Below are 26,846 nucleotides of genomic sequence, written 5' to 3' on the forward strand. Positions count from 1 at the left end.
ATCATTTTATTGTCACAGCTAAATTTAGCGCCGGAGCAGGGCTGTCACCACAGGACACTGCTTCAGAGGGGGACAGAGCTGACGGCGTTAGCAGAGCTGGGCGTGGGGACTGGACCAAAACCGGCAGGCTCCACGGTCCACTGCATGTCTGCTGGCAACGCTAAGAAGTGGCAACTTCACGCCGAGCTCCAGCTTCCGTCTAGGGAACAAAGAGACCAGGCGTGAGCCAGTGGGACGGCGCCTTGCTGAGAATAGAGCCTCCAGGGCATGGCGGCGAAAGGGGGCCAAGAGAGGCTGCTGTGCAGCCCATCTGGCTAGCTTCAGAGGGGAAGCTCTGACACAGAACTGACTCCAGACTCCCACACAGGGTCTCCCCATGCTTTGGCTTAGCTCTCCTCCTACAGACACATCCTGCCTTTGGCCCTCCCATTGTGTGTCCAGGCTCCAGTTCCACTCATCTGTCTCCCCATTTGCTGCCTCCCACCCCCCCCCTGCATGGTCACCAAGGGCCCAGGCTTTGTCTCCCATATGCTCCCAATCCAGAATCCCATTAGTGTGCTGGCTCTCCCCATACATGCCCACCCCCCTAGTCTCCAAGTCATGCCTGTTTTCCCATTTGTGACTACTGATGCCCTGGTTCTCCCAAGGACTCTGTGCTCGCTGACACACCAGATCTCCCCCCGTCCACAGGCCCACTAATGACACAGGTCTCTCCCCACACCTCTTCCCTCACCCCCGCAGGCTCCTGGGTTATTGCAAACTACTTCTCTAGCACCAGACCCGCTCCGTGTCAGGAAGGCCTGTGTCTCTGCTTCCCAGCCCCACCATGCAGCCATGCTGTTCTGGCCATAACACGCATTACCACTCAACCAGCCCTCTTTTCACCTGACCGCAGCCCACATGGAGCGCTCTGGGACCGTACTGATCATACGACCTAAAATGTAGCGACCCTGTTTAATTGGCTCCTTGGGGACTGGTGACTCTGCCCCGACTGGACTGATTGTATCCCCATCTAGACGCCAACCTACCTTGTTCTTCAGCAGACCTTCCACGCTGTCTTCACTGGGGTACTGTGAAAAAGCACAAGCGATGCTAACAATCCCATAGCGGTGTCAGGAAAACTCCTCTTCAAAAGCTCCAGGCTGTGCGGCTCGGCTGCCTGATTTAGGCAGGGCAAGCCAATGTGACCACCTCACACCTGTGCATCACTCCCGGGCACAGTTCAAGCTGCATATAATAATAGCACCCTCAGGCTGCCTCTAGGATGACCTGTCCTCAACACCCCTCCGCTGTGAGCAGCTGCAATGCTCCTGCTCACCCACGGGGGGGGGGCGCTGGCAAGGTAGCGGGCGCTCAGCCCAAGCACCGCTCCCGCTCATGGCCCAGCAGAGTCCAAGTCTGGTGACTCCGCGGCCACAGAGGCACATCTGTCCACGCTGGCTGCACCGGGGGTGGCTGCGTGGGGGGGGGGCAGGGGTGTGACCATGCAGCTGGATTGCTAGTTTATGTTGTAGGGAGGGTGTCGAAGGCGGCGATCTGACTGACTAGCTCAGTGGTTCCCAACCTTTTTGGCTCGAGGGCCACAGATATCATTTTTACAACCCTGAAGGGCCACCCGTCTCCGTCAGCAGCTCTGCCCCCCTCCCCAGCCCCGCACACACACACTGCAGTTCTCGCTGATCTCCCGTCTCCCTGGCTGCAGCAGGAAAACCGCACCCGTCCTGTAGCCCCGTGGAAATGCACTCCGCCAGGGTCCTTTGGCAGCGGCTCCCTTCTGCAGCCAGCGGGAGGGGAGCCACTGGCCACTTTGAAAGCCCCCGTGGCCACTTTTGGCCCCCGGCCCACAGGTTGGCAACCACTGGACTAGCCGGTATTTTCCTACTTTCATCACTTCCCAATGAGGGTGCCAGGTCTGCCATTTCCAGGCCTCTCTCCTGGTGCCATGCAGACTGGCCTGGGAGGGTGAGTGCACACAAGACACACACACACACACACCCTTTCTACTCCTGGCCTCTCCATAGTTTGTCGCCAACCATCTCTGCTCCCTGCCCCTGCTTCCCCCAGCTCCACGGCCTGGGTTGGTTTATTTTTATACTCTGGGTGAGGGGCACAGTGTTAAGCAGGTGCTGAGGCTGGTCCTTGGGCTCCCACCCTGGTGACTGAGACGCTCACTGTGCTCACCAGATGTGCTCTGGCTGGCTGCACCCCACACCAGCCTGAAGCTCTAACACAGCTGTTACAAAGCCCACCCCTTGACCTTCCAAGATGCTGAATAGCTTCGCGTCTCATTGGCTTCCCTGCGGAATGAGGGTGCCTAGCACCGGGCAGGATCAGGACCCTGCATTAGTAACACCTCCTGGCTTTGGAATCGGAGCAGAAAACATCTCTTTGAGTCCGTGTAGCAGGAGAGGGAGGGGAGAGCTGTAAATGCCATGTGTTTGTCTAGCCATCGGAGTCAGGTGGGGGAGCCCAGGTGCCTCTCACCGCAGATGCCAGGACGCATGAGCGGGAAGCCCTGTGCAGAACCCCGAGACGTCAATCACGGCAATTCAGCTGGGCTGCTCCAGGTGGAACGGGCCAATCATCCAGTCTAGCAGGAGGCTCTTTGCCACTGCTGGAGGCAGCCCAATATCCCGGGTGCAGAGCTCAGTTTAAAGTAGGGCGATGCTGCGAGGCTACGGCATTCCAGAGGGAGGGAACATGATCGAGATGGGACAGCTCCTCATTCCAAACACCAGGGGCGTCTGGGGGAGCCAGGCACAAATCCATCTCCTCTAGCCGCAGCTGTGGCACCGTGCCGTGTGCACCAAGGCAACATGAGCCTGAAAGAGAAGGTCTACTGGAAAGCCTGAGGCCTTCCAGCGCGAGAGCACACCTCTTATCCTCCCTGGGGAGCATGATGGGAAGGTTCAGAGAATGGCCATGGGACCATGGCCCGGAGAGCCATTACCGGCTGGCAGCTGTTCAGTGATGGACGTAGGCCGCTCTGGTGGACAGGTTTCTGCATCACAAAACCCACACGTGGTTGTGGCCACATGTTCGGGCGAGGGTGAGGGGGGTGCTGAGCTCTTTGGAAAACCTGGGCACAGCTGTGGATGCTAAGCCCTTGGGAATGGCTCACGGGCCCTCCTGTCGGCAATCTGCACCCAGCGGGCAAGGATCCGATGGGCTCTGGAGACTGCACGCCCTGCCCAACCCCTCTGCCTGCTATTATGGCCCTCGTGGCTCCCAAAGTACTAATGAAGAGCCGGCCTGGGGCCCCTTCCGTATGGGCACGGGGTTCTCATGGGCCTGTCTCCTGTGCTGCGCTGAGGGTAACATCTGTCTCTAGGGCTGTCAGTCCAGCCCCTGCCTCCGCGTGGCTGAGGCCCCGAGCCCCAGCATGCCTGGCAGAGCTCCATTTAAGAAGGGCGGGGGGACACATGCCCCCCCCAAGTTACGAGTCAGCCCCAGGCACCTGGCGGGACGCCTGCTGTCAGCTCTGTGGGGGCAGGGCTCCATTTAGGGAGGCGGGGGGGGTGGGGTCACCTGCCGCCCTGAGTTACGTGTCAGCCCCGGGTGCCAGCTCCCCCAAGACTGTCAGCATGCGTCCAGTCACCCCTCTACCCGCACTAGCTCCTCCCCCCCACACTAACTGCCCACGGCTTCCCAGAGTTTCATGGTCCGGTCAAAAGCCTCTGGCAGTCTGGATTTAGCCCATAATCCACCAATTGACTACCCCTGCAATAGGTCCTGGGTATATTACACAGCACTGTATGTGTTTGTTGAACAGGGTCACTTGTGATGTGAGAAATCCAGACCTTGACCCCATACCTTAACCCAAAAATCTGGACCTTGACAAACAATAATTGACTCCTCTGACTCTAGTATAGATGTAGACGGTGCTGGGAACGTCCTAACTGGAAATTGCTGCCCATGGTCCTAATTCTGGGGAAGATACAGCCTTCTCCCATGACTCATACATGTAACCCACTCAGGAGTGAGTGTTACAGGGGCCCCGCTGTGCCTGATTCACAGAGGACGTGAGCCTATTATAGGGGCAGATCGGAGACTTGACCCTAGCTTAAACTGGAGCCGTTCCTACTTTTTCGCTCTGGGAGGCCCCGGTTCAATCCCGCTGTTATCTAAGATGGCGGCTGTCAGACACCCCCTGAGCACAGGGCGGCAGAGAAGATTCCAATCCACCGACGTGGGCGTCAATAAAACATTCAGGGTTGAGATTCAAAGAGGTCTAAAACCGCACATCTCAGTGGGACCTGGGCACCGAAGTCTGCTGGATAGCCTAGGCCAGGGGTGGCCGGCTCGCGAGCCGCATGCGGCTCTTTGCTCCTCTGAATGCAGCTCTTAGCATTATCAATAGCTATTTTTTTGGCTCTTCGTCTCTGACTGGTTGGCCACCCCTGGCTTAGGCCATGATTTTTGAAGCAATCCCAGTGCTGGGACAAGGAACAGATCAGCAAGGGCAGGCAGTCAGCCAGCCTTACCTTTCACATCAAGCCTACAGTCTACCGAGGCTTCCCCGAGGGGATTCACCGCTTTGCAGGTATAGACGCCTCCGTCGAATGGGCTGGGCTTACGGATTTCCAAAGAGCAAACCCCCTCGTTGATGACGGCGATGTACTTGGGGTCTTCCCGGATCTCCATCTGGTTTTTCATCCAGATGATTTTGGGCTGAAAGACAGTGGGTTTTATTAGCCGTAGAAACGAGCTCATTTCCCAAAGAGTGGCTCGTGGCAGCTGGAGAGACCTCACCAGCCCAAAGCTTCCAAAAAATGCAGCCACTTCCTGCAGCTCTGCCTCTGATCATCTTCAAGGCTTTTCTGCACTGGTCCTGAGAGTGAGACCTTTGACAAGCCCCTGGGGATCTCAGCTGGTGCGGAAAGGATGAGCCAGCAGGAGCGTAGGACACCATGCTCTCCATGGGCTTATCGGTGCAATTCACGCTGCTGGTTAGGATTTATAAAGCCCCATGTGAGCAGCTGCCGCCCCTCCCACAGCCCCGCCATACTCCAGGAATTAGAAGCCACTCAGCGGATGTGATCTGTCAGTTTCTGGATAGGACCCTCAAGGCATGCAGCAGGGCCTTTGGGAAAACAGTGGTCCAGGGCCCCATGCCCATCACTGATGGGGCAATGAGGTAGCTCCCCACGTGTGCGTGTAATGGGGCTTTGGCACACAGGTGGCCCTGTGCCCATAGCTGTGGTAAAACACCCAGATGCCATAGAGACGGGCGCCCTCTACACTAACACTTGCCCTCCACAGCCCCGCTGGGAAGCAGGAAAGTATTACGAGCCTCATTTTAGAGATGGAAAAATTGAGGCTGAGGTGAAGTGACTTGCCTGAGGCCGTGTGGTAAATAAGCAGCACAGTGGGTATTAGAACCCAGGTCCCCCAGCTGTCAGCCCTAAGTTCCAGCCACTGCCTCTTCAATGCAGCAGGAAAGTCAACGCCAGGAGGGCGGTGCATGGGGCTGGGAGCCTGGCCTGGTCCAGCTCCAGCATTCAGCAGGGTTTTTGCACCTCCCACAGGGCTGGGGCGCTCCCCTGACCTGCCAAAATGGGGAGCAGAGCTCCCAGTGCTCTTAGATAATTCCTCCAGGCCATTCAGACACCAACCCCACTAACAGAGCAGCCTCCACGCCTGCTCTTTCCTGCCCGTCGCCGGCTGCCACCCAAGCGTCCAGCACAGTAACGCTACGGGCTCCAGCGGCAGCACTGGCACCCGCCCCATGAAGAGATGTGCGAGGGTGGACAGAGGAAAGGAAGGGTGAGGAAAGGGCAGAGGCTCACCTTGGGGAAGGCCCGGACACAGCAAAAGAGTTGGGTGTTGTAGCCTCTGGTGGTGGTCCTGTCCGCCAAGGGCTGGGTGAATTTGGGAGGCTCGGAGAAGTCCCGGCCCAAGTACATCTCAGGCTTGTAAACAATTTCTAGGAAACAAACAACAGGTCACGGCCACGGCAGCCTGTGCCCCGGCGCTCATGCCAGGCAGTGTTGCCTGACCCAGGCAGCACCAGCAATGGAACCAGGAGAGAGCTGGCACCCATGCTATCATGGCACCGCCAGATGCTGAGCCCCCATGGAGGCGTGACGCCCAACAGGGAGCAGAGGGGAGAGGGGAAAGCACCAGCAAAGCCCATCAGGGAGTGTTACCAGGATGCAATACACATGGAGCATGCAAGCCGTGCAGCGCGCTGGTACCCTCCTGGCTGGGTATTGCCACGGCAGCCTGAACCCCCGAAGGCCTCTCCTAGGCCCAGCACGGTGCCACACAGGTCCCTTTCCCCAGCCTGCTCCCGGACAGACACGGCCCCAGTCCCAGTGCCTGGTGTGAGTGTAACAGCTGCACACTGATGCCAGTATGTGGGGGGGGGGGGTTGTAACCCTGGCTGGATTGGGGGGGCCATTTATTATATTTTTTAACATCAATACATCAGAATCATAATAATTCATGTGAGCTATGCCGTGTCAGGTACTGTTAGAAAGGCTGTAATGTGCTAAGTAAGATGATGATGTTTATGTTCATGTGCTATATGTGTAATGGAAGATATGGATATGTCTGTATCTATATTTCAATTTGTAGTGTGTTTCTGGGTGACACCCCAGACAGGATGGCTGCAGCACTAGCCTGCTTAATGATCCATTAAGGAAATTCACAGGTATAATGGGCCCAAGGGGAGAAGCCAGGGATATACCTGATGAGTCACCAGGACTTACTCATGTGACCCTGGACTCCATCTTATTCCTGTAAAATTCCACAAGATGCATGAAAAAGGCCAAAGGACATAAAAGGCAGCTGCACCACATCCATTTGGTCTTCAGTCGTCTTCAGCTACCTACCTACCTCTGGATAAACTTGCCTACAACTGAACTGAACTGAAGCTGTGAATCAAAGGACTGAGACCCATCCAGGTACAGGATGTATACCAGAGGGACTATACAAGCCTGCAAACTCCACAATTCTACTAGAAACCTGATATATATGGACTTTCAAATCAGTTGTATGTGCCTGATTGCTTTAATCCTTTAACATTTCTCTTATAGTTTGTTTCTTTCTTTTTATAATAAACCTTTAGTTTTAGTTACTAAAGGATTGGCTGGCAGCGTGGTATTTTGAGTGAGATCTAAACATATTGATCTGGTACTGTGGCTGACCCTTTGGGGTCAGGAGAAACCTTTTTGGTAAAGAGCACAGAGTTGTAAATAACTGGTCTCTTTACTGGACCTAGTGACCGATTGGGAGCCAGAGACTGAAATGCAGTAAAGGGGACTGTGTGTATTTTAACGTTGGCTTCTTGATAACCAGTGTGGGGAATCAGCAGCACTGTTTGTGGCTGGTTGGGAAGTCTGACTTCAGTGTCACCCACCAGTGTTGGGAGAATCTGCTCTTCTTTTTACAGCCTGCCCTGACCTTGGCATTTTCAGGTGGCTGCCCTAGGCTCGGACGGATCACAGGGGTGTGTGGAGCATCCCAGAGTGGGTGACGGTTACTGCTGCCAATCAGACAATGAGGTGTCTGTATGGCTGCACTCCAGGCAGTAACCAAGTGGAGAGGGTAGGAGAGGGGCAGGAGGAGCTGGGGGAGGGAATGCAGAGAGTAGTTGGAGACCTGGGCCTCCTCCTCTCATCCACATAAGCATTGCTGAGCTACAGCTGGCTGCAGCTTTCCCAGCCACGCTGTTTGTCCCCCTGGGATCTGACTTAAAGTGCCTGCAAAGATCTGCGTCTGCCTTTTGGTCCCTGGTGCCACTGGCTTGCCCAGGGCCAAGAGGTGACTGGCTTCCAGGGAGAGCTCTTTCTCCCCGACCAGCTCTTTGTTGGGCACCCCCAGCACCAACCTTGTTTCTCGATGTGGGCCAGCTCCGTGGTGACGGCTGCCGTGGCGCTGCGCCCGGAGGCGTTCTCCGAGAACACCCGGAAGGAGTAGCTGTTGCCCATGATGAGGTCCGAGATGGTGCAGCTGGGGCGGGGGCAGTGCTCCAGCACGGTGAACCATTGCTGAAAGCCGAGGGGAGCCAGGCTGTTAGCGTGGGGGCTGCTGGATGCCACCCAGCTCCCGGGGCTCTGCTTCCCATTGCAAACCCCCTGGGTTCCAGGCGTCCCTGAACAGCAGCCCCCGCCCCAGGAAAGTGAGGTCAATTCCCCACTAGTGGTCACAGCACAGGCTGGCAAGCAGCCCCTTCCAGCCCAGACTCTGCGGGGGGCCATGGGCCCTGCTCAGTCCAGCTCTGGGACCAGGCTCCACCCAGGCAGTGAGCCTCGGCCTTTCCACGCCTGCATCCCCAAGGCGTCCCCACTGCAGCCCCTCCGCCCTTGAGCAGCTGAACGCAGCTTGGCCGAGGCTTCCACCCCCTCTGAGGCGCCAGGCAGGGGCTGAGATTCCCTAGATGGGCGCGCAGCCTGAGTCAGCATGGCAGCCAGCTTTGCCCCCCCCTCCGCCCGCCGCCACATCTGCTCTCCCCTCCTCATCTCTGCATCAACCGCTTTCTCCCTCCTCCATGACACTCACGGCCATCATCGGCCCTGCTCCACCCTCACCCTCTCCTCAAACCCACTCCCCTCCCTCAGTGTGAGCGCCCTTCCCCTGCCTTCCTTCCTCAGCAAATCCTACTCGCGCCAGGGCTGACCTCCTGCACACTGCAGGCCACAGAACCTCACCCACCCCACTCCTGTAACAGACCCCTCACCTCGGGCTGAGTTACTGAAGTCCTCAAATCGTGGTTTAGACTTCAAGTTACAGAGAATCCACCACTGACACTAGTTTAAACCTGCAAGCGACCTGTGCCCCATGCTGCAGAGGAAGGCGAAAACCCCCCAGGGTCTCTGCCAGTCTGACCTGGGGGAAAGATTCCTTCCCGACCCCAAATACAGCGATCAGTTAGACCCTGAGCATGTGGGAGAGACCCACCAGCCAGACAGCTGGGAAAGAATTCTCTGTAGTAACTCAGAGCCCTCCCCATCTAGTGTCCCATCCCCGCCCGTTGGAGACGTTTGCTGCCAGCAGTCACAGATCAGCTGCATGCCATTGTAGGCAGTCTCGTCATACCATCCCCTCCATAAACGTATCAAGCTCAGTCTTGAAGCTAGGGTTTGGTTTTTTTCCTGCACTGCTCCCCTTGGAAGGCTGTTCCAGAACTTCACTCCTCTGATGGTTAGAAACCTTCATCTAATTTCAAGCCTACCCTTGATGACCAGTTTATATCGCCCAGCAGAGAACTCAGGGCCTGTCCCATTCCTCAGGCCTTGGGGTTGCCCTTTACCGGCCAAAAATTGGAAATTACACCTCCAGCTGCAGTGTAGACAAACCCCTATGAACTGAAAGCAATCCCTCATCTGGGCAGCTCTGATCCGTTCCGCCTCACCTGTGATTTTAGCCCACTCATTACACTTAGGGCAGGTGAAAAACAAAAAAAACCAACACAACTCCCAACTCTGATTTCTGCCAGGAGACTTGCGGTTGTCCTCTCTGTTCAAACCTCTGATACACAGCTCGACAAATCTCCCTCACCTTGGAATAACCTCCAGAGCTGCCTGGGGTAGTTATTTTGCTGGGAGAGCTGCAGAAAAATGCACTGAATGAAGCCACCTTTCTCGATAGCTGAGATAGTTACGGAGATCTCAGCCTAATGACGCGCTGCTTGAAGTTGCTGTGCTGGAGACTCTTCCCCCAGCCACAAAAAAACATGAGGCACTGAATGCCCTGAGCAAGACAGACAGGGCATCCCAGCTGCCCCTCAGCCAGTGTGAGGCGAGCCTTTAATGCACAGGGTAAGCAGTTTGCTCACGGAGAGGCTGCAGTTGTTGACACAACAGAGAGCAGTTGCCCTTGCGCCTGGCTCAGCAGGTCTCGCCTGCATGACATTCTCCCCTTCGCCTGCGCCCAGGCATCATTCAGCAGTGACTGGTCTTTCAACAGGTGCCTGTGGGGGTCGGGCAAGGGAGATCTCACTGCTTTAAAGGCTGAAAAGCAAGAGGTTCTGAAATTGGCATGCATCCTCTCTTCCCCACCCCATCTCCCCTCCCACCTTCCTCTTCCCTATCCCCAAATGCTTCTTCAGGACAGTCCCTCCCGTGACCTCCTCCAGAGCAACAGTGCTTGAAAAGGTCTGGGGGGAAAGTGGGGAATGAGGGGATCTGTCAACACCCCTACATCTGCCTATTTCCCTGCCTGGCAATTCATTCCACTCTCCAACACCCAGATCAATCCTGTCTCCGCAGTCCCCACATCAACTCTGCCCCTGCATCTGTTCTGCTTCATCTCTCCTCCCGCACCTCCTGGGGTTCTTCACCTCCTTCGCCCAGGCCTGGGGAGGGCCCAGGGCTGCAATGGAGTCCCCTCTCCCTGCTTCAGGCAGGATGTTGCATGCAGGGAGGGGAGAGGCAGAGGAGCAGTCCCCATTGTTCACAGGGGGTAGATGGGGTGGAGAAAGTGGAGCTGCGCTGAGCTGCTGAGGTCGCTCTCCTCTCCCCTCCCCCTTCGAGAAGGTGTCACGTTGTTGGGGGAGGGAAGAGAACCTTGTCTACCTCCTGTGCAGCTCTGATTGGCTGCTCTTCCCCAGGAGGTGGGTAAGTGGGGAAAGCAGCCAATCGGAGGTGGGGGGGTTCCCCAGGCAGTACTAGCAATGTCTGCGGCTGAGGCGTTTTATGGCCCGGATCTGTGCCCCGTTGCACCATGAGCACTGGGGGGGCCTGGCAGTGACTCTGTGCTCACATCAGAAGTGCACCCTCTCTTGCTCAGTCCTGGGTCCAGGGTGGGGTTACTCACTGTTCTCCTACCTGCACAGCTCTGCCTCCTAAGAGCAGCAGCCGGCCTGCCCATACACGGCAGTGGCTGGAAAGGAGATGCCCCAGCCATAGGAACAGTGCCTCTGCATCAGGGTTCACAGCTCTTCCCCAGGAAAACTCCCTTTGTCGGACCATCTGAGTGGCCTGTGGCTCTGGCCACGTCACTCCCCTGAGCCCCCTCTCCACCAGCTACCCCTTCTCCACTTCATCACAGAAAAGTGTCTAGTCCTTACTTTTCAGGTCCTACACTGCTTAGCGCCTCCCTGCTTATCCAAAGCACATGGCACTGACTTCCCCTACTCTGCTGCACCTACATCACCAAGCTCCACCCCCGAACCCAGTCCCACCAGTGCATCTTCTTCGGAAGGCTCACTTCGCTGTGACACCTATGGGAAGCTCCCAGCTGATAACGTTGGGTCTGTAGGAACATCGGACAGTCACCTGATTTATTGATCTCTGTTATTTTTTTAGAAATAGCAGGTTTCAAACCACCTAGCTGTGAACAGCTCTGGCCTGGGTAAAGGCACGAACCCCCTGTCACCCCTCTCTTTCCAACTCTCCGTTATATCCACTTGCTTTGTCTTGCCATCGATGGCGAGCCCTGTCTGTGCAGCTTCTGGCCCAATGGGACCCTGATCCTGATTGAAGCCCCTACGGGCTGTTGTACAAATAACCAAACAAATACAGCGCTGGGAACCAAACCGGTTTGGAAGCACCCAAGAACATCCCCTGCAAACCACTCCTGCGCCACGATGTGCAGACTCCTGCACCAAGCAAACTGCCCCCAGGAGAGGGGATTCCATCTCCATGGTTCTGCCTGGAGACTATCGACAGGAACCCGCTGCCACCATGAGCACTTTATCCCACTCTGCAGCATCTAACTCAGCTCAGGCTGCACATCCTTCCCAGGGCCACTCCGGTCAGACACCACAGACTCACCCCGCTCTTCCTGTCCGACTTCTGGACCGCGTACCCTTTGAGTGCTGCGTTCCCGTTGTCCTTGGGCGGGGTCCACTCCAGCGCCACATTAAACCCCCACACGTCAATCAGCCTCAGGTTCTCTGGAGGGCCCGGCGGCTCTGCAATGACAAACACCACCAGAGGCTCCTTCCGACCGCTGATGCAGGGTGGGCACGGCGGCTCGCAGCAGCAGACAGCAGCTCATTCATTCATCCACCTGCCATCAGAGCCAGCAGCCGCTTTGCAGAGTGCCTGGGCGGTTGTGGTAATGCGCATCTGTAGGGTGCGTGAGTAACGAGGGGAATCTTTCGTGGTCTCTCGCCCAGAATCTGCCCCATCTCTTATGATTCAATAGCACCCATCACCATCGTGTCAGGGCAGGGAGCGACCTGCATGTGCCTCTCTCTGATTTCATGGGTTACTCATGTTTGTGTGATCGTATAGCAGCATGCAGGAGTCTGGAAAGAATATGCACCCTGTCCCCCAGCCTCCCCATCAGTTCTGCTCCCCAGCCCTCCCTCCATCCTATTTGTACCCTCTTATTCATCCTTTTAGGGCAGGTTTGCCTTATGCCCAGCAGCAATCCCCAAGCCCTGCCGTGTTCCTCCTGCAGACCTTTCCTCCTAACCACACATAGGGCAGCGGGCCACACACACTGTGTTGGGAGGTGCTGCTGGAGCTCCCAGCGTCACACACGAGGACAAAGCACACATGCCTTTGCCCTGGAATCTCTCGCCCCCATTGTTGGGTGCTGGCCAGCTGGGGGTTTGCCTGGGGATTCCATCCCCAGCCATGCCAGGGCTTGACCAGCCCAGCGGGAGCTGCCATGTGGCAGACGTGAATTCTACGGGCCGCAGGCCCATGAGAGCAGGTGAGGCTGCGAAGCGCCAACCCGTGCCCAGTGCTTGCGGCGTTCTTACCAATCACTCGGATATCAATGGTGGCTTTGTCCTCCAGCCTGTCTATCTTGATGCTCAGCTGGTATGTGCCAGAGTCACTGCGCTCTGCCGTGCGAATGAAGAAAACAGTGTCTTTGTCGCCATTGCGCACGGTCACCCTGTTGGGATCCAGGGGCTGGCCCTCTTTGCTCCAGCTCACCTGCGGCCTCGGCTTCCCCTGGAACAAAGCCGGAGGAGAAAGCTCAGGAGAGCGATTCAATTCCATTCCACCACCTAGGCACTGCCCAGCCAGCTCTATGCCAGTCGTCTCTGGGGGGTCTTTACTGGCAATGCACAGGAGAGGGCAGGGGGGTTGGAAGTGCCTTCTGATAGCCACTTTGAGATGTCCGATTTTTAGGGGCGGGTGGCTCTGCGTAGTGGGCAGGTCTGCGTTTTGGATGTGATTCCATTCCAATGCCCATCTTCGTATTTCTCCTGCAGCTGTAGTACCTGGGAGCAGCTGCTGCTATTCAACGGCCCCAAGATGACATTGCCAGCTGGGCTAAGACTACGGCTAACACGTCAGCAGTGACACCCAAATACAGCGTCCTTCAAAGAGCGTATAGCCTGTGGCCTTGATCCTACGGTGGGATCCACAGAGAATAAATCTCCAGGCCCCCCCCGGCTCTGGCCCATCTAGTATGATTGTCTGCAGCAGTGTCAAACTCTCATTTTCTCTTGCGTTTGCTTGAGAGACCAGAGTGTGCAGACAGCAGGAGTTCCTGCTCTGGAGAGCTCAGTTACACTGCGTGTCACCTACTGAAGGGCACTGACAGTTAATTACGGCCTGGGTTTAATTGGCACGATACACAGATCGCAGCACCAGGCACCTGGCTGGAGAATGCACAGCACTTCGCAGCCACCTACACAGTAGCAAGGGCCAAGGACGATGGATGGATCGTATGGTGTGCTAAATAGACTTGTGCAGCTGCTTGGTTAGGAAAACAGGCAGGGCCGGTCCTAGTGCTGGACAGAATGCTTAGCCCTCAGTGGGGCCCCCTAGGCAGTTCCCATGGCGTTGGGGCCAAAGAGAGTTGGAGGATGCCCTCTCCTAGCCAATCACTGGTGCACGTGGAATGCAGGGACAGCGAGGGAAATGCAGACCAGAGCTTATGAGCCACACTCCTCTTGGAAGCAGGCAGCCTTCCCCCACCCTGCAGGGTAGCCTAGAGGATCCCAGCGTCCCCTCTGGCTGCCTTGGGAGGCATGGAGGATATAGCATCCTTCCTACTCCTGCTGGGGTGTGAAGGCCCTGATGGCATGGCTCTAGCCCTTTCCCTCCACCCCCCGCACCAGTGAGGAAATAAATATGTTCCCAGTGCCCCCCATGTGGTTGGAAAAAGGGCAGTAAAAGCCCACTGGGGGATGCCCCCAAGGCCTGATGCAGAGGAGCTGTGGGAGGGGGTGAATGGCTTGGGCTCAGAGGAGAAGCGGTTGGGAGAAAGGGCATTTCCCCGAGCACTGGAATTGGCACAGCTCCTTTCTCGGTCCTGCCCCGTCTCCCCCCAGCCTGTCCCACATCTCAGCCCAGGTCTCCGACATCTCCTGGACAACATGGACCCAGCTGACCTCCCACGCCTCTTGAACAGCCCAGCTAGACTCTCAGCCAGGCCTCACCCTCAACCCTCCAGAGCCAGGCCGTGTCCCAGCCTCACCTCTTCTTCCTCCAGCACGTGTCCTTTCCACTCTGTCCTGGGGGCCCAAACTCCCCTCCCGGCCCCCCACCTTGGCCACTGGTACCACTTGCACTGCTGCTGCCACGACCCCCGCCTTGCCCACCCACAGCCATACAAAGAGCAGCTGCTGACACCTCCCTATGGCGCTCGCCTGGCTCTCCTCACCACACGCATCTGAACCCCTGCCTGGGAGGCAGGGCACTGCTGCCATCCCCATTGGACAGATGGGAAACTGAGGAACAGAGCGACTACAGGACATGCCCACGGTCACACAGGGACTCCATGGCACAGCCAAGGGCTCTTGAGGCCCAGGCTAGCAACCTACCCACGGAGCCACCCTTCCCCTTTTTTCCTTTTGCTCCAACCTCATTGTGGAGACCTCCACTAGCTCCCCCCATTTCACCACATCAGGTTCAAGCTTCCTGTCGCACCCCTAAGGCCCTTCTGAGATCGTCCCCTCCCCACTTGTCCGCTACTGTCTGTTCTCGTGGTCTCCCTTCATTCACCCCCATCCTCCCGCTTCTCCGCACATGGGAGGGGTTTGCTGCGTGCCCAGAGACCAAGGCCAAGAGCCATTCACTGGAAACATGCACCACCTACCTGGAAAGGGATCAGCAGGTTCACCGTCTCCCCGACGGACCTGATGTACGTCTGCCGCAGGTGGCGTGGCACTCGGATCTTCGGGGGCTCTAGACAAAGCAGACATCACGCGCCTCTCGCTTTCATTAGAGCTTCGGGAAATCACAGCCCCGCGCGCTCAGCATGAGTTCCTACAGCAGGATCTCAGGCGCCCAGAGCACCTCTTGCCCCAGTGGATCCCCAACAGCTCCCCACCGAGGCCGCACAGGATTGGCTGACTTGGCACTGAAATGCAGCCACCTCTTGGATGGAGCGTGGCTGCCACCCCGCATCAGTAACACAACACAAGGGGATTACGAAGCGAGTGGGGACCTACTTCTCCAGCACAAGCTTAGGGAGTTTGCTGGTGGGCCGGAACATCCCGTCTCTAATGAAGTGGGGCTGCCGGGCCTTTTCTGCCCACAGGGGGTCATGGCATTGGTTTTTTATTTCATCTTAACCACTGTGCCTTCTGCTGCATAGTACAAGTACTGCTATTGCCGGGACTAGAACTCACTCCAGGGAGAGCGCCCCTACTGAGACACACCCCCTGCTCCATGGAGCACAGTGCCCCCTCGCACCACATTGAGTCATTGGGGTGAGTGCTAACTCACTGGGGAGAGTGCTACCTACAGTCACCCAACACTCCTCCCTGTAGCACAGCACCTCTTAGTGAGGAAATTGGTTCCCTACTGATTTTTTTGGGGGGGGCACTTCCAAAAGTCATGCAACACCATTTCCTGCAGCAGCTGGGGTTCCCTGCTTGGCTGTGAGCTCAGAGAGGACTGCAGGTCGACTGTTGCGGGGCATTAATTGGGATCTCTGTAGCTAACGCCATGTGCTGGAAACTTACTTCTGTGTTCCCTGGGGGAACATAACAGAGATAAGCAAAAAATGTTTGAGTGGACCGTCAGTCTCCATTAGCAGAGTCAAAATAGCACCAGGGTAACTCTACCACATCTGTATTTGTTGGCAGTTCCTTTGGAGACAAAGGATTTATGCTAGTACATAATAAAAGAAGCCTATGTCTCTCCCAGGATTAAACATGCAGGGGCTTACCTCCAGGAGGCATATTTTATAGCGAGGGGGATCTAGAATTAAATCTGAGTTGAATGATGCCTAAACAGCTGTGAGAGTAAAACACAGTCAATGTGCTGCCGGTAGCAAAGGAATGCCTGACATTCCCAGATGGCCTGGCCAACAGCTGAGATAGCATCTCCTCCTCGCGCGTTTCTATTTGGTCCTGGAATCTTTTCCTGATGCCGACACTTGCCCTTATCAGTCTTGGTGAAACAAAGAAATCTCACACCCCCAAGAAAGAATGCTAATTTGTATGTATCCTTCTCAGCGCCTGTACACAAACATCTTCACATGTAACTTACCCTGGTAGAGACCTTATAATAATTATTTCCCTAGGTGTGAAACCCTTCTTTCTGCCCTAGTTACATATGAATGTGCATGGCACTGACTGTCCAACAGACGCAATTCCTCATTCCACCTGCTTTTAATTGTCTGTCTACTGGTCTGCTGCTATTTAAAATCTCTTCCGAGCATCCCAAGTGATTTGTCGAAACAAGGAAACTGGATCAATAAATAAGCAGTGAAAACAGAAAGTAACAGATGGAGAAGACTGACATAGACTAGTCACACACAGTAGGTTTTAGCAGAACAAACATGCAACTTTAATAAGCCATCACATGGTATTTTGTTCCCAGGACAGCAAGGAATGCAGTTAGAGGTACATATTTAGAATGAAATGCAAAAATGAGGTCAGTGCCACTTTCTGGTTGAGACTTTAGCTTAACAAAAAACAGGAAGCTCAAAAGTGTAACTTGGCCATGTGGCATAAACATGAAGGCATTGAACTGGTCAACATACCGTAGAAACAGAAAAATAAAATACCATGCAAGGTGGCCAAGTTACAGTTTGCTCTGGAGCAGAGCTGAGCAAATAATGGATTTTTTGGTTCGGAGGCTGAACCGAAAAATCCAAAAAAAGATCACGTTCCATTCAACCTGCAATAAATGTTTTCAAATATTTGGATCGAACAACTCAAAAAAATTTCATTTAGAATCAACATTTTGGTCGACTCAAAATAATTTTTTTATTTTAGTTTTTCACTCTGATTTTGGCCATTTCTGGTGTTTTCCACCCTTTTTGTGTGTGTTTGTTTTTCAGACTGGGCAAATTTAAAACTGAAACACTGTTTTGAAACAAAACAGTTGAAATAAAACATTTATGAAATAAATAAAATAAAACACCTATGAAATACAACATTTCAACTCTTTTGAAAAAATAATTTCTAGCTGAAGCTATTCATTGAATTCAAACGTGCTATGCAGGATGCTGGAACAATTTTTATACTGGGGGTGCTGCGAGCCATTGAATCAAACTGTAAACCCTGTATATAATGGAAACCACTTCAAGCCAGGCAGCACCCCATACACCTTTAGTTCCAGCACCTATGATGCTATGGCCACTGACTATATTTGAAATATAGTTAAGGCAAAACATGACCAGAAAGTGGCTGAGTTGCATTTAGTGGCATGTGAGATACAGGAGGATAGATTGTCTCTTCTGACCTTAAACTTGGTGGCTTATCTATATGGGGAGTTACTGCATGGTAGATTGCCGTGCAATAAATCATCATTTGGACACTGCTACAGTGCAGTAAAAGTCCCAGAGTGCTAAGCTGCACTCTGGGACTTTCACTACGTTGTAGCAGGGTCCACACGGGATGTTACTGTATGGCAAATTGGTGTGCCGTAGATTCACACCCTGGCTTGCCATCCAGCAACTCACCACGCAGACGAGCCCTGTGATTCTAAGGGCATGTATACACAGGGACACGCAGGAAAATTAATATGAATTAACCAAAGGTGTGAATTCAAAGTAGATTAGTGAAACCACATTAAATTCCTATGCAGACCCGCTCATTTGGAAATAAATGGCTTTAATTCTATTTAGATTAATTCACTTATAGAGTGAACTAAAACAGGCTTTGTCTGTATTAGGACATTTCAGCTAAAATTACCAGTTCTTCAGCTTCTGGGAGCACAAGTGTTGACAAGGTGCCGTTGGCTGAAGCATATTAAACATTGGGTTATGCACACCTGTTCTGAGCTGGGTTAGACAACGCTGACAGAGGCTGGAGGCCCTGTGTATGCTATAACGCACTGGAGCGAAGGTGACAATAGCAGTGGTGGGAAATTCCAGCAAAAGATCCTATGAACCAGACACAGTTTGTGCTCTCCCCAACGGGGTTACAGACTGCATTACAGCTGCTGACAACTGCATTGCTGGGAGGGAGTTCATTGAGAGAACATCGTCCACCAGCGTGACTGTCTAATCATAATCCCTCGCCACAGGTATCACAGAAACCATGTTAGCTGAAACCATGGGAGCTGATTGGAAGCATGGTCCTCCTGCCAATGCTGTACAGGACCTCAACATTTCACACTCCATTTGGGATACCTGCAGTAGTAGCAATGACCATTCAAGATTTGCATCCCTTTTTTCAGATGCTGATAGCTTCATCGGAGTTTTCCTGTGGTGTTAACGTATCTCAGAAGTCATTTTTTTCTTTTTTGGCAGGGGGGAGTATTTAAAAAAAATCCACTGAGCTCTTTGAGTTACAGGAACATAAAAACATGCAGGTTAACAATTTCTTAGTCCTGTCTGCTCTTGGATAACTGAAAAACAGCTTTGTATTCCCATCTCAGATGTGACACGTTCATGGAATGAGTTACCTAGGGAGGAGATGGAATCTCCATCCTTAGAGGTTTTTAAGGCCTGGCTGGGATGATTTAGTTGGGGTTGGTCCTGCTTTGAGCAGGGGTTTGGACTAGATGACCTCCTGAGGTCCCTTCCAACCCTAACATTCTATGATTCTATTGCCCTCCAAGAGGAACGGGAGCCTTGCTAAGGGAATAACAATTCATTAGCCAGTTCAAAGTGAGTCACGTTCCCATGTTGCACACAAACAGTGATTAATTCTCCTGAACAAAATAAGTATGCACCATTCCAAGTGCAGACATACACTCAGTGACATACCTGTGTGTGTGTGAATGTGCAACAACAGATGAGCGTGCAAAAGACAAATGAGCCAACAGATGATTTGAGTGCATAAATAGAGGAGTGTAAGTGCACACAATGAAATAACACAGCAAATGTTTATTTCAATGATTAGAACATTCAAATAAAAGCCTTTTGCTGAAGGTCTGATGAAACATGGTCATTCCATGAGACATCTAGTGGTCTTTCAGGAAGCGTCTAGACACAGGTCAGGGACATCCAAACACAGTGCCCTGAAATCAGTGGAAGTTGTGCCCATTTACATCAAAGCTGAATTTGACCCAATAACTATTATTTGAGAAATAGCATTTGATCAATCAAAAGCCATACTGTAATGCACCAGGGGCAGAGTTAAGGGTTAGTCAGAGGTCAAAATTAGCTGAGGACGTACTGACTTGTGTGCTTCCTTGTGCTAACATAACCAGTTTAGCTTCTGTATGGAATGTGTATAGTGAGGACAATACTGTACCAAGTATCTCTCTGATGACAACAGGCTGTTCCAGGACAGTTGGAAGACTCATGCCACCAGCATTCACAGCCTTTACACGAATCTGAAGCCTATCTCCGGATGTCAGGTTGCAAATCGTGTACCGGGTAGAATGAAAGAGTTCTTGGTTAGCAGCTACCCAGTCTGCAGCTGGAACAAACAAACAAAAGCTCTTCATTAATAAGACAGCAGGTTACAAACAAACAAACAAAAAAAGCTAACTGTCAAATAAAGTAAATGACAGAAGTTAAATGGACACTGACAACGTTCATAGGCCCAGCATGGAACCAGTTTTGTGGTGATACAGTACACCTGTCTGTAGAGTCCATCTAATTCTCTAGAGATGGGAGTTTCCCAAAATTTCTTCAGTGCAAAATCTCAGCAGCCTAGCCTTCATGAACTGTCCCTGTGCCCCCAACCAAATCCGAGCAAAATAGTTGCTTGTCAATTCCATTCCCCGTAGAAGGCAAGCCAAAAGATCTGTGGGCAGCCTCCTCCATCCTTAGCAGAACTAGCTAAAGAGTGAGTAGTGCTGTTGTGGTGACTTTTGATCAGACTTTCATTGTGACTCTGCTCACCTCCTCTTTCCCTCACTTTTCATGAGCATCGTGACCGTGCTAATGTTCCCAGAGAGCAGCTTGCTCAGAGCTCAGCTCAGAGCCAAGAGCCACTGCACTGCAAAACCAGCTTGGACTCAGGCAAAGGCAGAAGAAGGTTATAAAGGTTAGGTTATCCAGTCAGAGAACAGAAACAAAACCATGTGGCTAGAGGTGACCAATCACACAGCTTGAATAGGGAACGGTGAATATCAGGTACTTGAAGGAGTGCTCGCGCAGTCTGAAATCTGCTCTCACAGAATGTCCATCAATTTTGAATAATGGACAACTTGCAAACAGGAAAAAATGGCTAAACTCGTTGAATAAACTGCTCATTCTGAACTCTTCACTCAGCTCTCAGCACCAGCAAACCAACACTCACCACCCCCCTCGGATCTGCCAACTAATCAGGGCTCTTTAGCCATTCCCACCAGCCAGCTCATTCATACTTATCAACCTCTCAGAAAGAAAACAAGTGTGCCATTCAGCATCCAAATGGGGCAGAGCCTGCAAAAGGAGAATGGCCCACAAGCGGGGAACTTCGCACATCCAGGAACTTCGCACATCCGGCACAGAAACTCGTGCATTGCTGCTTCCCCCTCGGGGCCGAGCAGCTGCCAGCCTCAGGCTCCAGCTTCCCCACTCTGTGCATTCTCACTGCACCTCTGGGTGATCAGAGGCCCTCCACAGGGAAGTCAGTAATGTAGCAGGTGACACCACTAGTTGCCGGTGGATGGACAGTCACGTAGCAGGGCTTGTCACCCATCCCAACAAACCAATCTACATGCCCTTGCCTCCCCAAACCAACTAACTGGGGCTCCCTGATCAAGGCTTGACAGCCTCACCAAAACAAGTAATAGACAAGGACTCCCCTACCATCTGCTAAACACTAAGTAAGGCTTGCTGCCCACCCTCAGCCAGAGCTTATCAGCTGTCTGCAACCATCCGCAGCTTGGGAACACAACACCTCCGACTCGCTAGACAGCCAAAGCTTGGGAGGCTCCAAAGGCCAATGAAAGTAAGGATTTCCCGCTAAGAGCATCCAACCAGAAACATCCAAACCTCGTGAGAGGCCTCCAAGACCCTCCAGCTCCCCCCAGATCAGCCACCCAGAGCTAGCGAGCCCCAGCCCCCAAACAAGAAGGGTCACAAGTCTTCCCTTCTACCCCAAACCACCAGCAAGGCTTGTGCACCCATCCCAAACTTTCCAACCCATGCCAGCCCCAACCAACAAACAGCCCAGCTCCGACCAGCTGTCCTGGGCTCATCAGCTATCCACCGCCAGATGAACATGGCTCTCTTACCAACTAAGCAGGTCCTGCACAATCAAGGACCATAACTGAGACTGGGCTCCATGACCTGGCTGTCAGGTCAGCTCCCTCCAGACAAGGGCTTGCTTTAGCAGCAGACTTAGAAGGATCAGGTTGTGAAGCGCTTTTGTCTCCTTCACTGCACATTTCAGGCGTTAGGTGCCTGCTGGTGGAGATGTAACTTACATTAAGGTAGTCCCCCATCCTACCTAGGCTTATGTTCTACCCCAAGCCAGCCAGCGCTCAAAAACCTCTCCCTATCTGCCAGCCATGGCTAGCGCTCTGCCCCAAACCCACCAACCAGGGTTCACAGGCCTGCCACAACCAGAGCTCACAGACCCCCAGTATCCAACTGAACAACCGAAGGCTCACCCGGCATCCTGCCCACACAGCCCTGCCAGCTTCATGAACCTCCCACACACAGCCAGCCCACCACAAGTCCACCAACAAACCTTTTCAGCCACAGATCCCCAACATCCTCCAAACTCAACCCACCAACAAATGCAGACAGGCTTCCAGACCACCAGTCTGAAAAACATGGTGGAGCCAATCCCACCACCATACAGGGACCAGCCCCAAAGAATCAGTCAACCAACGCCTGCAAGCGGGACCAATGAGCCAACCAGAACTTGCCAAATGCCACCAGCCAATCAAGTCTCACTAGCCTGCCCTATTCCACCAAACAGCAAAGCAACCAGTGGGCTAATCAGCGACCATTAACTTGCCAACCAGAACCTGCTAGCTGTCACGAAACAGCCAAGTTTCACTAGCTTAGCCCAATCCAGTTTGCCACCATCCAGCTCACCACGTGTCCTGGTGAGGAATCAAAGCCTACACCTTCAGCCAAGCACAACTTGCCAGCTCTCCCCCAACCATCTCCTCCTAATCCTGACATTTCCTTTCAGCTCCACTAGGATTAAATATTTCTCCTCCCCTCCCTTGATCCATCTCCTCCACATCACCAATCATCCTGCATCTGAAGTCAAAATATATTGCATCTGGCAATCAAACTTAATGCCAAAATGTTCAAAACTGGGCGCTTCAAATTAAGGATCTATGTCCATATTTAGGCACCTCAACATGTGGCTGCTTTTCAGAGGCACTGAGCAGCCACAGTACCTGCTAATTTCAATAGACCGCTGAAAATCAGGTCACTTATTTAGGTGTCAATATAAAGACACAGCCCTAGATCCTCAGCTTGGTATTTAGGCACCTAACATCTATTGAAATCAACGGGAGTCAGGTGCCTAAATACCTTTGAGGAGCTGGGCCACAGAGCCCTAAAGTGAGGTACACAAGTTTGAAAAGTTGAGGCTGACCTTAGCACCCCCTCCTTTGTCCCTAGCCCCCGGCTGCTCCTCTGCAACCTTTTTCCTCCTCCTGATGCTTGTACAGCTTCCTAGCCTCCAGATTTACGTTCATCTGAAGTGATTCAGATGTTTAGAGACCCCCAACCATAGGACAAGGAACCATCCTGCTGTTCCCACCACTGTCCCCTGACTCCAGTACGTGGCTCAGGAAGAGACCTGGGTGCAGAGATTCCTAGATTCGAAGGCCAGAAGGGACCATTGTGATCATCTAGTCTGACCTCCTGTGTAACACAGGCCAGAGAATTGTCCCCAAATAATTCCTAGAGCGGATCTTTTAGAAAAAATATTCCATCTTGATTTAAAACTGGTCAGTTGTTGAGAATCCATCACAACCTTTGGTCAATTGTTCCAAGGGTTAGTTACCCTCGCCATTAAAACTATATACCTTATTTCAAGGCTGAATGTGTCTAGCTTCAATTTCCAGCCATTGAATCGTGTTGGACCTTTGTCTTTTAGACTGAAGAACCCGTTATTAAAAATGTGTTCCCCATGTAGATACTTATCGACATAATCAAGTCCTTTTATCCAATGGGAGCAGCACTTCCACCACAGATCATCATTGGAGATTAAACCTGTGGCCTTCAGCACTAAAAGAAGAGCCCTTTTCCCCGAGATATTGGAGTAAATCCACTATCTGGCAGCTATAGTAAGCTACCATCCTCTCTGGAGAGCTGGTCAAAGAAAAAAGAAATTTGACACAAAAATGTGTTGCTGGTTTTCAACCAGCTCCACCACTGTGTGGACTGGCCCCGAGTCAGGGACATGACACGCTTAGCCAGTGTGTTACTGGATCTTCCACATTAATACACACAGCTCTTCATGCTTATAAAGGAATAAAGCCCAAGCCTACTTCCATCTTTGCAGCACTCCACCAGGTATCCATCCAGGCCAGAGGAGCCCACCTGCTCCGGAGCTTTCCAGATCAGAGACACAGAGTTATCACTCACAGTCTCCACTGCCAGGTGTGATGGGCAACCAGGCGGCTCTGCAACAAACACAGACACATTAGAAAATCACTGCACCCCCACTGACACAACCCCTCCAGTTAGGCCTGCTCGCCATACGCAGCCTTTCAATGCATTCCCCAAGTGCTTACCAAACTTCCACCCCAGCCTCGCCCACCCACCCCCATCCACCCAGAGACACCCACCCCAATTTCCCCCACCAACCCCATCCATCCAGAGACACCCACCCCTGCCTCGATGCCCACCCCATCCACCCAGAGACATTCACCCCAGCTTCCCCCACCAACCCCATTCCCACAGAGACACCCCTGCCTCCCCCGCCCACCCCCATCCACCCAGAGACACCCACCCCAGCCTCCACACCCACACCAGCTTCCCCCCCACCCCATCCACCCAGAGACACCCACACCAGCTTCCCCCACTAACCCCATCCACCCAGAGACACCCAACCCAGCCTCCCTTGCTCATCCCCATCTACTCCAGCCTCCCCACCCACCCCAGCCTCCCTCGCCCTCCCCCACCCAGCCCCATTTCCCCAGAGACATGCACCCCAGTCTTTCCACCCACCCCGTCCCCAAGAGACACGCAACTCAGCCTTCTCCCACCCCATCACCCAGAGACACCCATGTCAGTCTCCCCCGCCCATCCCCTCAAAGACATCCATCCCAGCCTTCCCTGACCAACCCCATGTCCTCAATACACCCACCCCAGCCTCCACCACTCACCCCATCCATCCCCACACACATACCCACCAGCTTCCCCAAGCCCCCAAACACACCCACCCCAGCCTCACACGCTCACCCCACGGCCCCATATACAACCACCTCCCCTGCCCTGTCCATCCCATCTTCTCAGATATCATACACCCACCCCATCCCATTCCCCCCAACCCACCTCAGCTGCTCAGCACATGCACCTCAGCCCTCTTGCCCACACCCATGCACCCAGAGACACACACCCCAGCATCCCCTCCCCATTGCATCCCCCCAATACACCTCTCAGCCTCGCACACTCACTCTCATGCCCCCAAATACAGAAGAACATAAAACGACCGTACTAGGTCAGACCAATGGTCATCTGGCCCAGGAGCCTAGCTTCTGACAGACAGGGCCAGGTGCCTCAAAAGGAATGAGCAGAGCAAGGCAATTACAGAGGGACCCATCCCCTCTCGGAGGTTTAGGGACACTCAGAGCATGGGGCTGCGTCCCTGACCATCTTCGACAATAGCCACTGATGGACCTACCCCTCCGTGGACTGATCTAGTTCTCACTTGAACCCAGTTAGACTTCTGGCGAACCTCAGTTTCCTCCTGCCCACCCCATCCCCTAAATACACCCACCCTCCCCCACCTGCCAGCCTAACCCCCTCCCCTCTCTACACCCCCAGCCTCTCCTGCCCCCCATCCCCCTAAATACCCCCACCCTCCCCCACCTGCCAACCTAACCCCCTCCCCTCTACACCTACACCCCCAGCCTCTCCTGCCCCCCATCCCCCTAAATACCCCCACCCTCCCCCACCTGCCAACCTAACCCCCTCCCCTCTCTACACCCCCAGCCTCTCCTGCCCCCCATCCCCCTAAATACCCCCACCCTCCCCCACCTGCCAACCTAACCCCCTCCCCTCTCTACACCCCCAGCCTCTCCTGCCCCCCATCCCCTAAATACACCCACCCTCCCCCACTTGTCAGCCTAACCCCCTCCCCTCTATTCACCCCCAGCCTCTCCTGCCCCCCATCCCCCTAAATGCCCCCACCCCCACCTGCCAGCCTAACCCCCTCCCCTCTCCACACCCCCAGCCCCCCTGCCCACCCATATTCCCGAGAATGGGCTCCCGGGGCCGCCTCGTCCGCCCAACACAGACGCTGCTCTCCGAGCAGACCCCCGCTCCTCCCCACGCTCCCGGCTCCCTTTCACCTGCTTTAGGCTCCCGGGGCTCCGGAGCAGCTGCCGGGGGCTGGGGCTTAGCCGGCAGGGCGCTCTCTGGTGGTGGGGCTGGAGCCGCTTCTGCTGCCCCGGTTCCTGCCGGTTCGGCTTCTGGGGTCGCCGGGGCCGGCTTTGGGTCTGGTTCTTTGCCGGGCATGACCGCAAGGTCTGAGCGCTCCGCTCTAGGGGCCACGGGGTCTCTGCTCCGGATCTGGGGCTCCGCTCTAGGGGCCACGGGGGGTCTCCGCTCCGGATCTGGGGCTCCGTGAGCACGGGGTCTCCGCTCCGGATCCGGGGGGGGGGGCTCCGCTCCGCGTGGGGCCGGGTCTGTGAGTCGCTGGAGGCTCGGGAATTTTTATAGGCTCCGGCTGCCACTTGTCACCTCCCCGCAGCCCCCTGCCGCGGGCGGGGGCCGCCGCCAGGAATAGCCGCCCGGGAGCTGCGAGTCCAGCAAGTCTCCGCCACCCCGGCCCGGCCGGCCCCCCGTGCGCTCGGCTGCCCCGCAGCCAGCTCCCTGCGCTCCGGGGCGGGGACTCTGGGTAAGAACGAGCTGTGCAGGGCCTCCCCAAAGCCGATGGCCGCAGTCTCCTAAGCTGGGCCGGCTGTGGGTACCGATCCCCTGACCCTTCAGTTACCCCCTTGACCTCCCCACATCCTCCCACCGAGCCACCTGCTCCCCCTACTGTGACCTCCCCTGACCCCCCCATTCACAGACACAATCATCAACTCTCTCCACTGCCCCCCATTGTGACCTACCCTTAGTCCCCCCCACTCACTAATCCACTTGGTGATCCCCTTCCCCCCGCCACTCACTGAGCCGCCTGCCATACTCCAGGACACTGAATTCGGTGACTCACTAATCTGCTCCAGCCTGCCACTTCCTGGCATCCATATTAGTCATCTTGGGTTGCAAACAAGGTGAGCAGGTGGTGCGTCCCCCCCCTTTATCAACAGGGTCTAGTGGACATGGGAGCAGGGGTTACTCTGTCCAGCTGCCAATCTGTCACTCAGACAAGCCTGGAGGAGTCTTTGTTCTATTTTACCTTTTGCTTAACAGAAATAAAGTCCACTCAATTTATATCAGATTCGCCCACAAAAACAGGAATAGCGCTGAAGGATTACACACTCTTGTTTCTCTCTCTGTCCATT

The 26,846-nt window shown here is 54.2% G+C and overlaps 1 protein-coding gene across 3 annotated transcripts; it reads right to left on the reverse strand.

Moving 5' to 3' along the window:
* Window positions 1-26,620, reverse strand: MYBPH (myosin binding protein H). Of its 3 annotated transcripts, none has more exons than XM_067531674.1 (11): window positions 26,555-26,620; window positions 23,661-23,795; window positions 19,517-19,684; window positions 14,956-15,044; window positions 12,662-12,857; window positions 11,721-11,860; window positions 7,835-7,994; window positions 5,790-5,926; window positions 4,485-4,671; window positions 1,029-1,070; window positions 1-199 (listed from the first exon to the last, which is right to left on the reverse strand). In XM_067531674.1, exons 1-10 carry the CDS (start codon window positions 26,583-26,585, stop codon window positions 1,060-1,062), a joined length of 1,254 nt encoding a protein of 417 aa, XP_067387775.1. In that variant the 5' UTR covers window positions 26,586-26,620; the 3' UTR covers window positions 1-199; window positions 1,029-1,059. The 3 variants fall into 3 exon arrangements, with proteins under 3 accessions (XP_067387775.1, XP_067387774.1, XP_067387776.1); XM_067531673.1 differs by lacking the exon at window positions 26,555-26,620 and adding an exon at window positions 25,689-25,977; XM_067531675.1 differs by lacking the exons at window positions 1-199; window positions 1,029-1,070; window positions 26,555-26,620 and adding an exon at window positions 25,689-25,977 and having other exon boundaries at window positions 4,514-4,671; window positions 11,755-11,860.
* Window positions 26,621-26,846: the final 226 nt, after the last annotated feature.

This window comes from Emydura macquarii, unplaced genomic scaffold (genome assembly GCF_026122565.2).
Source record: "Emydura macquarii macquarii isolate MOO-44397 ecotype Brisbane River unplaced genomic scaffold, CSIRO-AGI_Emac_v2 contig_3220, whole genome shotgun sequence".
Taxonomy (NCBI): Eukaryota; Metazoa; Chordata; order Testudines; family Chelidae; genus Emydura; species Emydura macquarii.

Bases quoted from the DNA above. Each gene is read 5' to 3' on its own strand.
- MYBPH (XM_067531673.1), bottom strand. From the start codon at position 25,854: ATGCCCGGCAAAGAACCAGACCCAAAGCCGGCCCCGGCGACCCCAGAA. The intron at 23,796-25,688 runs GTGAAAGGGAGC...TGTTTGTTGCAG, and splicing joins GCCCCGGGAGCCTAAAGCAG to AGCCGCCTGGTTGCCCATCA. The intron at 15,045-19,516 runs GTACAGTATTGT...TGCTTTGTCTAG, and splicing joins TGTCATCAGAGAGATACTTG to AGCCCCCGAAGATCCGAGTG.